Source organism: Dama dama, chromosome 9 (assembly GCF_033118175.1).
Source record: "Dama dama isolate Ldn47 chromosome 9, ASM3311817v1, whole genome shotgun sequence".
Taxonomy (NCBI): Eukaryota; Metazoa; Chordata; class Mammalia; order Artiodactyla; family Cervidae; genus Dama; species Dama dama.
The window spans coordinates 16,193,663-16,207,749 of NC_083689.1; the positions used below are offsets into that span (position 1 = coordinate 16,193,663).

Consider the following 14,087-nt stretch of genomic DNA (forward strand, 5'->3'; position numbering starts at 1 on the left):
TTAGTCCCTCAGTAGGGTCTGACTGCAAACATGTGGCCTGTACCCGGCCAGGCTCCTCTCCATAGAATTCTCCAGGCAAGAATACTGGAGTGGGTTGCCATTTCCTTCTCCAGGGGCTCTTCCTGATCCAGCAATTGAACCCAGATTTCCTGCATTGCAGATTCTTTACTGTCTGAGCCACCAGGTCAGACCCCCTAACCACTGGACCACCAGGGAATTCCCAGTATCTTGAATTGTGTTTCTATAGGACAGCACTGATCTGCACTACAAATGATTTCCCTGACATTGATCTCAGAGTAGGGGTGTGGGGGAGGGAGGGCAGGCTCTGGAGCGTTTATGATTTCTTACATTATCTCCACCAATTCCTTGCAAAACCTTTACACAAAGCATATCACCCAGCTTCAGTTTTCATCAGTGAAATGTAGATTATATCGGTATGTACAGCACACAGTTTGGAGGAAGGTGAAATAAAGACTCCTGAAGCGCTTAGCACTGGCCTGGGCACAGGGGAGAATGACCATGCAAGTTAGCAGCTACTTTGACAACAGCTTTTCTTCTCCCTATTTTTATAGGGTTGGTCGGTACCCAGTCTCCCTTTGAAAATTTGAAAGTAGTTTACATCAGCAGTTTGATGATGTCTGGAGTCCGCCACCCAGAGCCCTCCTGTGGGGTGAGAAAGAATTCTTCTGAGGGCAGACTGTCTTAGGCCCAGAGACAGAAGTCCTAGGTCACACAGCCCACTGCAGGTGGAGCTGTGTGAAGTTTAAAACAGCGCTGTGAGTCTGTCTTTGAGGGCATTTGACCTCTCTGGTCAACCAGACACCATTAGGGGGTCCCTAACCCCTCTGACACGCTCAAAATGGCGGCACCCCGAGCCCTGCAACATTGTCCGCCACACTCAAGATGGCGACGCAAGCGCGCCTCACCCTCCCAATCCCGGGGCCGATTCCGGTTCCGGTGGTTCTGGTCGCCGGCAGGGACACGCGGAGCGCACTGGGAGCAACCATGGCGGACGGTCCGGTGGCGGAGGTGCTGCTGCGGCGGCTGGAGACGGCCGATGGCGGCCTTGACAGCGCGGAACTGGCGACCGAGCTGGGCGTGGAGCACCAGACTGTGGTGGGCGCCGTGAAGAGCTTACAGGCGCTGGGTGAGGTGAGCCGGGTGGATGATGCTGGGCTTCCTCGCTTTTGCATCTGCAGTTCTTTCGCCAGGAGGGCTCTGTCTCCAGACCAGATTCTCTCAGCCCTGGTTAGGGGTGATTGTATCCGTGTCCCGCCCAGAGTGCCCAGGCAGGGAGTCAGGAAAAAGTGAAGACCCAGGCGCGCGGACGCTCTTGTGCGGTAAATGTCCATTGAGGCATTAATTAATTTTGAGGGGGTGGGAGGAGGATGGGGGACGAGAAAGACGCAGTCGCTGCCTTCGCGCAGGTTGTGGTGTGATGGATGTACTCAAGTGACCGGAGTGATGGAGGAAGTCCAGGAAATTCAGAGATGTTAACTGCCACAGTCTTGAGGATCAGGGAGAGCATCCCAAAGGAGATGACAGCTGAATCCGGTTTCTGCCCTGAGTACAAAAGCCATGGCACTTTAGGGATCAGTGGGGTGGGAAGGAGGGACAGGTGGTGAGAGACACAGAAGAGCCAGATTTTGCAAGGCCTTCTAGGTCTCTATCTTACCAGGGGTTCTAGAGGGCCATGGCAGGAGTGGAACCAGTCAGACGTGCTCACTGCCTACATCCATCTTGGCAGGGGCAGGACGGGAGGCAAGGGGACAAGGGCAGAGACTGGCATATCCCCAAACTAGAGGGACTGTTCCCTGTCTGTAGGGAGGTAGCTGGACTGGAGAAGGGGTTCAGGTGAAGGAATGAAATTGGATTCATGGCAAGGTAGGGAGAGCCAGAGCCCAGCCTTCTGACTTGGACAAATGAAGGGTGATGGATCCAGAAGGAGAGGATGCTGATGGACCCCTGGGCCACCCAGCAGCCTGGATCCATGAGGCTAGGACTCAGAAAACATAGCTGGACTGTTTTTTCATCAAAATCATATTATGTGCCCTTTCTGGCCTCAGCTTTTTTTTGGCCGAGTCAGGTCTTAGTTGCTCCATGTGGGATCTTTACTTGTGGCCTCTGGACTCTCTAGCCCTTGAGCTTACTTGTTTTGAGACACATGGGATCTTAGTTCTCCGACCAGGGATTGAATTTCAGGGATTGAATTTGTGGTCTCTCCAATGCAAGGCAGATTCTTAACCACTGGACCACCAGGGAAGTCCCTGACCTCAGCTCTATTTTTCATTCAATCTTTGACCTAACCTTAGATTTACATAAGAGTAAGGGGATATGTGGAGATGGAAATAGTAACCCATCCAGTATTCTTGCCTGGGAAATCCCATGGACAGAGGAGCCTGGCGGGCTAAGTCCATGTGGTCGCAAAAGAGTCGGACACAACTTAGTGACTGAACAAACAAACAAGACGATACATAAGATGTAACTCTTGTTTATTCCCAGGTTGAAGATGGGACAACTTCTAAGCATTGGTCAGAACCTTAATCAGTGTCACCAGAAGGAACAGGCAAACCTGAATTTGAAATTAGGCACCCAGGCTGCAAAGCCTGAGGTCATCAGTGCAAAAAGGGAGTGAAGCTGTGGTGTGTGGGATGACAGTACCTTGATTGATGTGAAACTGACATTTGTGTAGGCTACAGAGGGTTAAGTAGTGGCAATTTAATGTGGTTCATTGTAAGAATGATGATGATATTAATATATAGTAGTAGTTAGGTTTATACAGCACTTGCTGCATACTAAGTGCTCTTCATCCTTTCTTTGTTTTTGTTTGTTTGGCCCCACTGGGTGGCATGCAGGATCTTAGTTCCTGGATTAGGGATTGAACTTGTGCCCCCTGCACTGGGAGCTTGAACTCTTAACCGTTGGACTGCCAGGGAAGTCCTCTGCATCTTTTCTGTTTAGTTATGCCTCAAAACAACTCTCTGAGCTAAAACCTACCACACCTTTTTCTCATGTATAAGAAGTTTTGTTCAGGGAGGTTAAGCAGTTTTCAGCAAGGTCACACAGTAGGTGAGGAGCAGGCCTAGAAGTTAGATTGACATGGGCACCTAGGGTTTCTGTGTGTAATGTGGATCCCTGGGGTTTTTCTCTGACATCTGAGTGCTGAGATGCAAACACATAAATAATGTCACCTGAGGCTTTAAAAATCTTTCCAAGGTGCAAAAGTGGTGGTCCAGTGGCTAAGACTCCACGCTCCCAATTTAGGGCACCTGGGTTTAATCCCTGATCAAGGACCTAGATCCCACATGCTGAAACTAAAAGATGCCACATACCACAAGGAAGGACTTCCCAGGTGATATTGGTGGTAAAGAACCCACCTGCCAATGCAGGAGACACAGGAGAGGCAGGTTTGATCCCTGGGTCAGGAAGATCCCCTGGAGGAGGAAATGGCAACCCATTCCAGTATTCTTGCCTGGAGAATCCCTTGGACAGAGGAGCCTGGCAGGCCACTGTTTATGGGGTCACAAAGAGTTGGCACACACACATGCAGCATGAAGATGCTGCATGCTGCAACTAAGACCCAGCACAGTTGAATAAATAAGTACTTTTTTTTTTTTTTTTGGATTTATGCCATAAGTTTATTTACAAACGTATCTAGGATGCTGAGTTCAAGGGTTTGATCCTTTTAAGAGACTGCACCTCTTAATATGTTCCCCTTCCTATCTGTCTCATGGGTTACTTTTTAAGCAGTTGGTGTCTCACTATAAAGAAAGGCGCAGCAAATCCAGACCCAAAGAACAAAGTCATCATAGCTAGTAACCTCCACTTGTTTTCCACTGAAAATGGTATATTCTTCCCTGGACCCTCCTCGTAGTGGTTCCGACGAACCACAGAGGTTGTGAACCTCCAGATGCTCTGTCCCAACATAGCGCTGTTGGAAGTTCTACAAAAGATCAAGACTGAAGGCGGAAGAAATGGTAGCTGCAAAATGCGCGCTGCTTCCTCACAACCTTGTTCCCCAAACTCTTTTTTTTTTTAAGTGATGGAATTTGTTCTTTCTCAGGTAGGTAATACCCTCAGTACTCTACCCTGCTCTTGGAGGTGTGACTCATCTTTGTCATTATCCTCATGTCACAAAAGATCAACCGAGACTCAGCAAGGGCAGATCACTTTTCTTGGGAGTGGTACAGCTGGGATGCGAAGCTGGCTTCAGAGACCGTGCACCCCCAGTGCTGTGGCAAGAGGGTGCCTGGATCTGAGCCCTGTCCCTGCTGTGCCCCCCTATTTTTCAACAGATCATCGAGACTGAGCTGCGCTCCAGCAAGCGCTGGGAGCTGACCACTGAGGGTGAGGAGATTGCCCAGGAGGGCAGCCATGAGGCCCGGGTGTTTCGCAGCATCCCCCCAGAGGGCCTGCCCCAGAGCGAGCTCATGGTAGGAGCCTGAGGGGGCCAGGGCCGCAGGAGGTGTGTTGGGGTGATGGCGGCCCTTGTGCCCGTGCCCCCCTCACTGCAGCCTTGTTCCCCCAGCGACTGCCCAGTGGCAAGGTGGGCTTCAGCAAGGCCATGTCCAACAAGTGGATCCGGGTGGACAAGAGTGCTGCTGACGGGCCCCGCGTGTTCCGAGTGGTGAGTCCCTGCTGGGGGGCGCTGGGCCAGCTGGTCGGGCAGGCGGGCCCCCGACCCTCAGGGTCTCTCACACCGATCCCTGTGGCAGGTGGACAGCGTGGAGGACGAGGTGCAGCGCCGGCTCCAGCTGGTCCGGGGTGGGCAGGCTGAGAAGCTGGGAGAAAAGGAGCGGAGTGAGCTCCGGAAGCGGAAGCTGCTGACTGAAGTGTGAGTGGGTGCCACCCCAGGCTCACACCTGGGTCACCTGCCTGGCCCTGGCGTGGTGGAGGGGACAGGGAAGCGTCCTGCCCATACTGGGCCGGTGTGCTGTCGGGCTCCTCCCCACCCCCCTTGACCCTGAGGTGGTCAAGTGCACTTGCCACACGTGCCCCAACAGGGCCTTTATCTATGCGTGCTTCTGCCCAGAAAGATCCTCTCACTGTTCTTCAAGGCAAGTTCTGACATCACATCTCTGTTCTCATGTCAGCTTAGACAGACCACCACCCTGACCCCCTTTCCTTCCTCTGACTTCCATAAAAGTCCCACACCCCTGGCCTCCAGCCCTTTTGTCCTCCCTGTTTCCTTGCTCTACAGTCCTAAGCACTGCCTGGAATTTAAATATTTGTTTATTTACTGGTTTTTGGCTGTGCCGCACGGCATGTGGGATCTCAGTTCCCTGACCAGGAACCAGAGCCATGCCCCCTGCACTGGAAGAGTGGAGTCGTAACCACTGGATGGCCAGGGAAGTGCCAGCACTGTCTGGACTTGTATGGGCTGGGGGCTCTGCCGTCACAGGGCCGACGTCTCCTTGAGCAGATGTAGCAGATACAGCAGTTTCAAGAACGCAGACTGAAGTAGGGCTGCCCAATTCACCTCCCAGCTCTGCCATATGTTAACTGTGTCACCTTGACTGAGTCACTTGATCTTTCCAGGCTTCTGTTTACGCATATGTGAAACGGCCCCTTTTCACACATGGTTATGGGGTGACTATAGAACAGAGCCTAGTGTAGAATAAGCTCTCTAAACTTTACCTATGGGGGGACTTCCTTGGCCATGCAGTGCTTAAGAGTCCCAAGCATTCAGTGCAGGAGGCATGGGTTCGATCCCTGGTCAGGGAACTAAGATTTCGATGCCATGCGGCAAGGCAAAAAAGTTTTTCTTTTAATTTTTCATTTTTAAAAAGGGCTTCCCTGGTGGTTCAGCTGGTAAAGAATCCCCCTGCAGTGTGGGAGACCTGGGTTCGATCCCAGGGTTGGGAAGATCCTCTGGAGAAGGAAATGGCAACCCACTCCAGTACTCTTGGTTGAAAATCCCATGGATGGAGGAGCCTGGTAGGCTACAGTCCATGGGGTTGCAAAGAGTCGGACATGACTGAGTGACTTCAGCTTCCCCGGTGGTCTTTGCTTAAGAATCCATGCTTCCACTGTAGGGGGCATGAATTCGATCCCCGGTCAGGGAACTAAGATCCCCCATGCCACACGGTACAGCCAGAAAACTAATAAATAGGTAAATTTGATCTATTATCATCACTCATAGTACTATGGTTAGTGCCTTGAACAGGCCCTGGCACACAGTAGGTTCTCAATAAATGTTTGTTGAATGAGGACGTGCATGAACATAGGGATGTAGGTGGGGCCAAATAGGGGTTTCAGGAGACAGTAGGTGTCAGGAAGAAAATGCAGCAGAGTTACTTGGTGGGTGATGCGGGGGTCAGCATTAGATGGGGGGTCAAGGGAAATGACCTGAAGGAGGTAACAGCGATGTCCCCCGGCCTCAGGACCCTGAAGACCTACTGGGTGAGCAAAGGTAGTGCCTTCAGCACCAGCATCTCAAAGCAGGAAACAGAGCTGAGCCCAGAGATGATCTCCAGGTAGGGGGCAGCCCCAGGGTTGGGGACTGGTTGGGGGAGGGTGGTAGGAAGCCCCCACCATGCCCACGTACCCTGCACCGTGCCCCCCATAGCGGCTCCTGGCGGGACCGGCCCTTCAAGCCCTACAATTTCTCGGCCCACGGCGTCCTCCCCGACAGCGGCCACCTGCACCCGCTGCTCAAGGTCCGCTCCCAGTTCCGGCAGATCTTCCTGGAGATGGGGTGAGCACTGGCCTGGGGGCGGGGCCAGCCCAGGCCTGGGGCACAGGCAGGGCAGTCAGACCCTGTCTCCCACCAGGTTCACCGAGATGCCGACTGACAATTACATTGAGAGCTCCTTCTGGAACTTCGATGCACTCTTTCAGCCCCAGCAGCACCCAGCACGCGACCAGCATGACACCTTCTTCCTGCGAGGTGGGTGGGCCCTGCTGCCCCATGCCACTCGAGGGCCTAGGCCTGGGCAGAGCCTTTTGGGGCAGCCTACCATCTTACAGGATAAACTCCATCCTCCTCAGGGTGGCCAGCAAAGCCTGTGTGAGCTACTGTCGTCAACTTCTTGTGATCTTCCACCACCTCCCCTCCTGTCACCTCAGGGCCTTTGCCCTGAGTGCCTTCTGCCGAGAAGTGTCTTCTCCCAGGTCTTCATGGCCACCTCTGGTATCAAATCTCTGCTCACATGTCACCTTAGAGAGGCCCCTGCCGACATGCCCTTGTCCCCCCAGGTTCTTTTTTTTTTTGGCTGCACCGGCTCTTTTTTTTTTTTAATTACTTATTTGGCTGTGCTGGGTCTTAGTTGTGACACGTGGGATCTTCAGTCTTTTTGCAGCATGTTGGATCTAGTTCCCTGACCGGGGATTGAACCCAGGCCCCCTGCGTTGGAAGCACAAAGTCTTAGCCACTGGACCACCTGGGAAATCCCTGCATCAGGTCTTAGTTGCAGCACATGGGATCTTCATTGTGGCATGCAGGATATAGTTCCCTGACCAGGGATCGAACCCGGGCCTCCTACATTAGGAGCATGGAGTTCTAAACTACTGGACCACCAGGAAAGTTCCCCTCTCCAACCAAGCTCTAAAAAGCTCCTCACTGCTAGTCTTCAACTTTGGTTCCCATTTCTTTTTTCCACAGTCGTCAGTGCTCTCTGAAGTTACATGGCTTTCCAAAATAGTCACTGTCTCCCCACCACCAGGAGGGCAGACAAGGCTGTTGTGTGCCTGTTATCTGGCCAGGAGCAAAATGTCATTGTCATCGTCACGGCATCCAGAACTTACCGAGGGCATCCATAATGGTCCAATGGTTAAAATTTCCAGACTTCCGCCGCAGGGGGTGTGGGTTCGATCCCTGGTCAGGGAAGTTGCAACAGCCAGAAAAACTATTCAAAATAAAACTTACTGGGCTGCCATTCTCCTAATCTTCCTACCAACTACAGGAAGTGGATTGTCAGCCCCCTTTTGCAGATGAGGAAACGGGGGCCCAGAGAGGAGACATGACTTGCCCAGGGTCACAGCTTGTAAGAGGTGGAGCTGGGAATGGATGTGTGGCTTTTTGGATACAGTAAAATTGTATTTCAGGAAGGGAATAGTAAGAACTTGCATATTCATGTGGCATAGGTTCATTGAGCTCCTGTGCATTGACTTTTCTGTTAAACATCTGGATCACATCCACAAATGAGACAGAAGTCCTTGCCCTGAGACCTTCATGTCCTCGTTGGGCAAGATGTGCCTTAAATCCTGAGTAAGGAAATGGCAACCTAATCCAGTATTCTTGCCTGGAAGATCCCATGGACAGCATATGGGGTCAAGAAAAGAATCAGACGTGACTTAGTGACTAAACAACAACAAGCTGTAAACATGGTGATGCAAGATGGCAGTAAATGAGATGGGGGAACTGACATTGTGTTGGGGGGTATACACGGTCATTTTAAAATAAAAGCTGCTAGGACTTGGACTTCTTTGGAAGTCTGTTGGTTAAGACTTTGTACACTATGCAGGGGGCTTGGGTTCAATCCCTGGTGGAGGAACTAAGATCTCACACGCTGTACAGTATGACCAAAAATTTTTTTAAAAAGGCTGCTTAAGCAAAGATAGAAGGAGGTGAGGGAGGGAGCTACATTTGGGGAAGGAAGGTTCCAGACAAAGGGAATGACCAGTGCAAAGGCCTTGAGGCTGGCACATGCCCGGTGTGCTTATAGATCGGCAGGGAAGCCCTGTGGCTGGAGGAAGTGATCAGTTAGGAGTGGGAGGAGGGAATTCTCTGGTGGTTCAATGGTTCACACTCCATGCTTTCACTGCCATGGGCATGGGTTCAACACGCGAGTTGGAGAACTAAGTCCCGGAAGCCCTACAGCATAGCCAGAAAAAAAAAGGGGAGGCAGCAGGACCAGGGAAGGTTCTGGCAGAGGAGGGGTATGAGTGACTGCCTCAGGTGTTCCCAGGTGCCCTCCAGCAGTTACAGAGGGCTATCGAGGGGGCTGCCTAAGTCACTGTCTGTTTTCCTTGTGGTGGCTATTTGAGTAATGTTCATTATTTATTTCTTTTGCTGCGCCAGGTCTTAACTGCAGCATGTAGGATTTTTAGTTATGGCAGGTGAGATTTAGTTCCCTGACCAGGGATCGAACCTGGGCTCCCCGTGCACTGGGAGCTCGGAATCTTAACCACTGGACCGCCAAGGACGTCCAAAGAAATGCTCCTTGATTGACCAGATGTTGCTCTGTCCTGCCCAGATCCAGCCCAGGCCCAGCAACTCCCAATGGACTATGTCCACCGCGTGAAGCGGACCCACTCTCAGGGCGGCTATGGCTCACAGGGGTAAGGGAGGACCAGGACTTTGGGGTGGGGACGAGGCTGGGGACCGAGAGCTGCACCATGGACTTCCTTGCATGTCCTCCTGAAGGTACAAATACAACTGGAAACTGGACGAGGCTCGGAAAAACCTGCTGCGCACACACACCACAGCAGCCAGCGCCCGCGCCCTCTACCGCCTGGCCCAGAAGGTGTGGCCGGGCTCCGGCAGCATTGGAGGGAGGGGCTGGGCTGTCATACCGACCTCCTCACCCATGCCTGGGCCTGGCCTGCCTGTCACCCCCAGAAGCCCTTCACTCCGGCCAAATACTTCTCCATCGATCGAGTGTTCCGGAATGAGACCCTGGATGCCACTCACCTGGCCGAGTTCCACCAGATCGAGGGTGTCGTGGCCGACCACGGCCTCACACTGGGCCACCTCATGGGTGTCCTGCGGGAGTTCTTCACCAAGCTGGGTGAGCAGGCGGGCCAGAGTGGGCGGTGTTGGTGGGTAACAGGAAGATTCCTTGGTCATCAGCCGATTCTCCCCCTAACTCTGTTTGCCTGCCTCCCCACCCAGGTATCACCCAGCTGCGTTTTAAGCCGGCCTACAACCCCTACACCGAGCCCAGCATGGAAGTATTCAGCTACCACCAAGGTCAGGCTGGAACCCAGTACTGGGGCAGGGAGGGAGGTCTCAGGTTGCCCACGGCTCAGCCCAGGTCCCTGTTCCTAAGGACCCCACCTCCTGAACTCATTGGCATGCCCAGTATCACCCACACAAGCCACCCCGTTGTGTTCCTGCCTCCACAGGTCTGAAGAAGTGGGTGGAGGTTGGAAACTCTGGGATCTTCCGCCCTGAGATGCTGCTCCCCATGGGGCTCCCTGAGAATGTGTCAGTCATTGCCTGGGGTCTCTCCTTGGAGCGGTGAGTACCCAAGCCACTTAGGGTGTTGGCTGCCTCACTCAGGTGACTTGTCAGGCATGGGGGCCTATAGACTTGCAGCCCCCTCCATTGGTTCATTCATTTGAGAAATCCTTAGTGAGCACCTGCTGTATGCCCATTCTGTGCTGTGATTACAACACACATCTCTGCCTCTATGAAGCTGGGGTGCTAGTGGACCAAGGAGGATGAGAATTGATAAGATAAATAAGTAAATTCAACAAATAAAGCTTAGAGTATGTCCAAAAGCAGTGTCATGGGGCTTCCCTGGTGGCTCAGTGGTAAAGAATCCGCCTGCCAATGCAAGAGACATGGGAGACTCAGATTCAATCCCTGGGTCGAGACGATCCCCTGGAGAAGGAAATGGCAACCCACTGCAGTATTCTTGCTTGGGAGATCTCATGGGCAGAGGAGCCTGGTGGGCTACAGTCCATGGGGTCACAAAAGGGTCGAACATGATTGAGCGACCAAACAACCACAATATCAGAAGTTATGTTAGAGCAGAAACACAGCAGGGAGACCTAAGGAAATGTCAGGGAAGGCCTCTTGGAGGAGGTGACATCTGAGCAACGAATGGAGGTGGCTGAATTGGTAAGCTCTGAAGATATCTGGGGAAGGGTGGTCCAGGCAGAGGGAATAGCCGGTGCAAAGGCCCTGAGGCTGGAGCAGGCCTGCTATGTATGGAGAACATTGAGGAGGCCAGTGTGACTGGTGGGAGGAGGGAGTGAGTGAAGGGGGAGAGTGGGAAGAGATAGGGGTGAGGGAGGTGACAAGGCAGATGGTGTGGGGCCTTTTGAGCTCCAGGGAGGGCTGGGGCTTTTACTCCAGGGAAGGTGGCAAGAGAGGTTCTGATCAGAAGAGAGCATGACCTGACCTTGTGTTAAACCATGTCCCCCCAAGCCCGACGATGATCAAATATGGCATCAACAATATCCGGGAGCTGGTGGGCCACAAGGTGAACCTTCAGATGGTGTACGACAGTCCCCTGTGCCGCCTGGACGCCGAACGGGGGCCCCCTTCGACACAAGAGGCCGCGTGACATGAGCTGCCCCCCATAGGCCACCTTCCCCAAGACCCTGCTGCCCCCCTTGCATCCCTGCCAGTGACCCCCTTGTATTTACGAGGCCTCTGTGAGGCCCACCCCCCTGCCCCTGGTATCTCCTCATCCCGATCAGCCCCAAGGGAACAGGTAGCAGGTTCATTCTGTTGTCCACCTGTGAGGGTGGGCCTTGGGGAGCCCTGCAGGCCAGCTGTTGGCTAATAAAGTGGGCACGTGCCCTCATCTGGTGCCTTTCCTTAGGGGTGGAAGGTGCTGGAGCCCCGGGTATAAGACATGATGGGTTGGAGGTCTTGGATCCTGGGGACCTCCTGGCCAGCCTGAGCCAGATACCCACCAGAGAAGACTGGCTCCATCAAGCATTCACCGATTCACTTCCTGGTGCCAGGTCTCTTCTAGGTGAAGGGAACAGAACCCCCTACCCCTGTCGAAGGGGAGGCCAGGGTGGTGGTGGGGCCCTGGGAGCCAGGATTGCCACCAGCTGGGAGTCAGGCATTGCTGGGATGGGGTGGATAGCCTTATTTATTTACTTTTGGCTGTGCTGGGTCTTTGTTGTGACCTGAGGGTTTAGTTGCCCCATGGCATGTAGGATCCCTGACCAGGGATTGAACCTAGGTCCTCTGCATTGGAAGGCAGGTTCTTAACCACTAGACCACCAGGGAAGTCTCAAGCTGAGCCTTTAAAACTGCTTTCTGTTGTTGTTAAGAAACAGTTTCGTTTTAGGTTCATAGCAAAATTGCGTGACAGGTACAGAGATTTTTCATAAACCCCCTGCTTTGATGCATTATAATCACCCACAGTCCACAGTTTACATTTTGGTTGACTCCCCGTGTTGTATGTGGGTTTGGATAAATGTATGATGACATGTGGGCTTCCCTGGTGGCTCATTGCTAAAGAATCAATTTTCTTGCCAATGCAGGAATGCAGGTTTGATCCTTGGGTCGGGGAGATCTCCTGGAGGAGGAAATGGCAACCCACTCCAGTATTCTTGCCTGGAGAAATCTGCAGAGGAGCCTTGCGGGCTACAGTCCAAAGGGTCACAGAGTCAGACACGATAGTGACTGAGCACAAACACATGATGCCCTGTATTATGATATCCTAATGTTTCATAAATTTCACTGTCTTAAAAGTCCCGTGTCCCACGAATTCATCCCTTTGTCCTCCCCCTGAAAAGCTACTCTTGTAAAAAAAAAAAAAAAGGATTTCATATGAGCCCAAAATAGAAACATGAGTGAATAGGATAAAAGTTCCATGAGCTTACCACTCACACTGACTAGTGAGCACACCTGTTTTATGTGGAAATATTTCAAAGCAAATCCTAGGATTTCCCTGGTGGTCTAGTGGTTAACACCAAGCTTCCAGTGCAGGGGGTGCAGGTTAGATCCCTAATTGGGGAACTAAGATCCTATGTGCCACTAGGCCAGGAAGTCCCAGCGATCTTATCACCCACCCCAGTGCAGCGCACTTTTGGAAACATGGACGGTTTCTTATGTAACCGTGAGGTCACTTTTATGCCCAGTGCAGTTAGCAGTCAGCTGGGTTCTTTTTGGTCTCAGGGCCTGGGGGTACCAATCTTACAAGGGCTCCTCACTCAAATCTTTTATTTCAAAGTAAATAATACAGTCATAGAGAAAAATATTTCTTCATTCAATAAAGGTGCATCTCTTTAAGTGCCAGCAGTGGGCAAAGTTGTTTTAGGTCCCTGCCTTTAAGAGCTGACACTGTGTGTTATCTGTGGATGAACAGATAAATACAGAAATGGAGGGAAAAGTAGAAGCCATGTAAAAGTTAGGATGAAACATAATACAAAGCATAATAAACACCCAAGAATCCACCCCTAGTTCTTTTGAATCTGAACAGATATTTGCACTGGATCTTTCGCTTCTTAGATCTCTGTGACTAATGTTTTGAAGACCTTTATGAGCTTGTCCTTGTTTCTTTTGCCCCCCACCCCACTAAGGTTGCCCCCTCCTGAATTTGGTATTTATCATTCTCTTGTGCTTTTAAACTTTTGCTATTTACATGTTACTTTAAGAAGACATGGTTTCCTTTTGCATGTTTTCCAAAAAGTTACACAAACCGTGCACCATAAAAATCATCCTGCAACTTCCGTGTTGCCTTTGTTTTGTTTTCTTAATTTTTGGCCGGGTGCAGGATTTTAGTTCCCCAGCCAGGGGTCAAACCCATGTCCCCTGAAGTGGAAGCTCGGAGTCTCAGCCATCGGACCACCAGGGAAGTCCCTGTGTTGCCTTTGTTTTGATTTGGTCCTTGTGTTTGTGTGTGCATATTTAGAAGTTAAGTCTGAGATTTCTCTCTGTAGATGATCCTTGAATCTTCAAATCTGTTGTTGCAGGAAGATGTAACATCTTGTAGCTCTGCCACAAGATACTGTTAGCTACTGTTCATTAAACTCTGAATGTATTCCAGATGTTTATCCCTGAAACCCTTACAAAGAGTCTCATGTTTTAGATTTTATCACCTTGGTAATAGACAAAGATGAGTTTTTAAGTGGCAGTTTAATGATCACCCCTGTTATTGGTAAGAGACAGCCCAGATTCAAACCCCTCCGGCTCTCCAGAACATAGGTGTAAAGGGGGTGTTCTCTAGGGTGTGTGGCCAGGGACAGAGCCCTGAACAGAAGGGCTGAGCATGTGTGTGTGTGTGTGTTTGGAGGGGGGGGGGGGCGGGGTCCCAGCTGTCTTCCCCTCTTGGACACGGTGGCATAAATACAGAAATGAAGGGAGGGGTAGAAGCCATGTAAAAAGTAAAAACAAGTGAGGGTGAAGGATATATGATACAAAGCCTAAGAAACACCCACCTCCTTTCCAATCA

General features: G+C 51.6%; 2 protein-coding genes and 1 non-coding gene across 3 annotated transcripts; 1 reads left to right on the forward strand and 2 right to left on the reverse strand.

Moving 5' to 3' along the window:
• Positions 1-977: 977 nt before the first annotated feature.
• On the forward strand, positions 978-13,361 carry FARSA (phenylalanyl-tRNA synthetase subunit alpha). Its single transcript, XM_061150158.1, has 13 exons — positions 978-1,152; positions 4,296-4,433; positions 4,529-4,627; positions 4,716-4,834; positions 6,384-6,476; positions 6,569-6,697; positions 6,774-6,889; positions 9,198-9,282; positions 9,368-9,467; positions 9,563-9,731; positions 9,836-9,913; positions 10,069-10,183; positions 11,099-13,361. Exons 1-13 carry the CDS (start codon positions 1,006-1,008, stop codon positions 11,235-11,237), a joined length of 1,527 nt encoding a protein of 508 aa, XP_061006141.1. The 5' UTR covers positions 978-1,005; the 3' UTR covers positions 11,238-13,361.
• LOC133061875 (cytochrome c oxidase subunit 7C, mitochondrial-like) lies at positions 1,762-4,289 on the reverse strand. The gene has a single exon (XM_061150159.1). It carries the CDS (start codon positions 3,925-3,927, stop codon positions 3,736-3,738), a length of 192 nt encoding a protein of 63 aa, XP_061006142.1. The 5' UTR covers positions 3,928-4,289; the 3' UTR covers positions 1,762-3,735.
• On the reverse strand, positions 7,316-7,388 carry TRNAG-UCC (transfer RNA glycine (anticodon UCC)). Its single transcript has one exon. It is a non-coding gene; the product is annotated as a tRNA-Gly (tRNA).
• Positions 13,362-14,087: the final 726 nt, after the last annotated feature.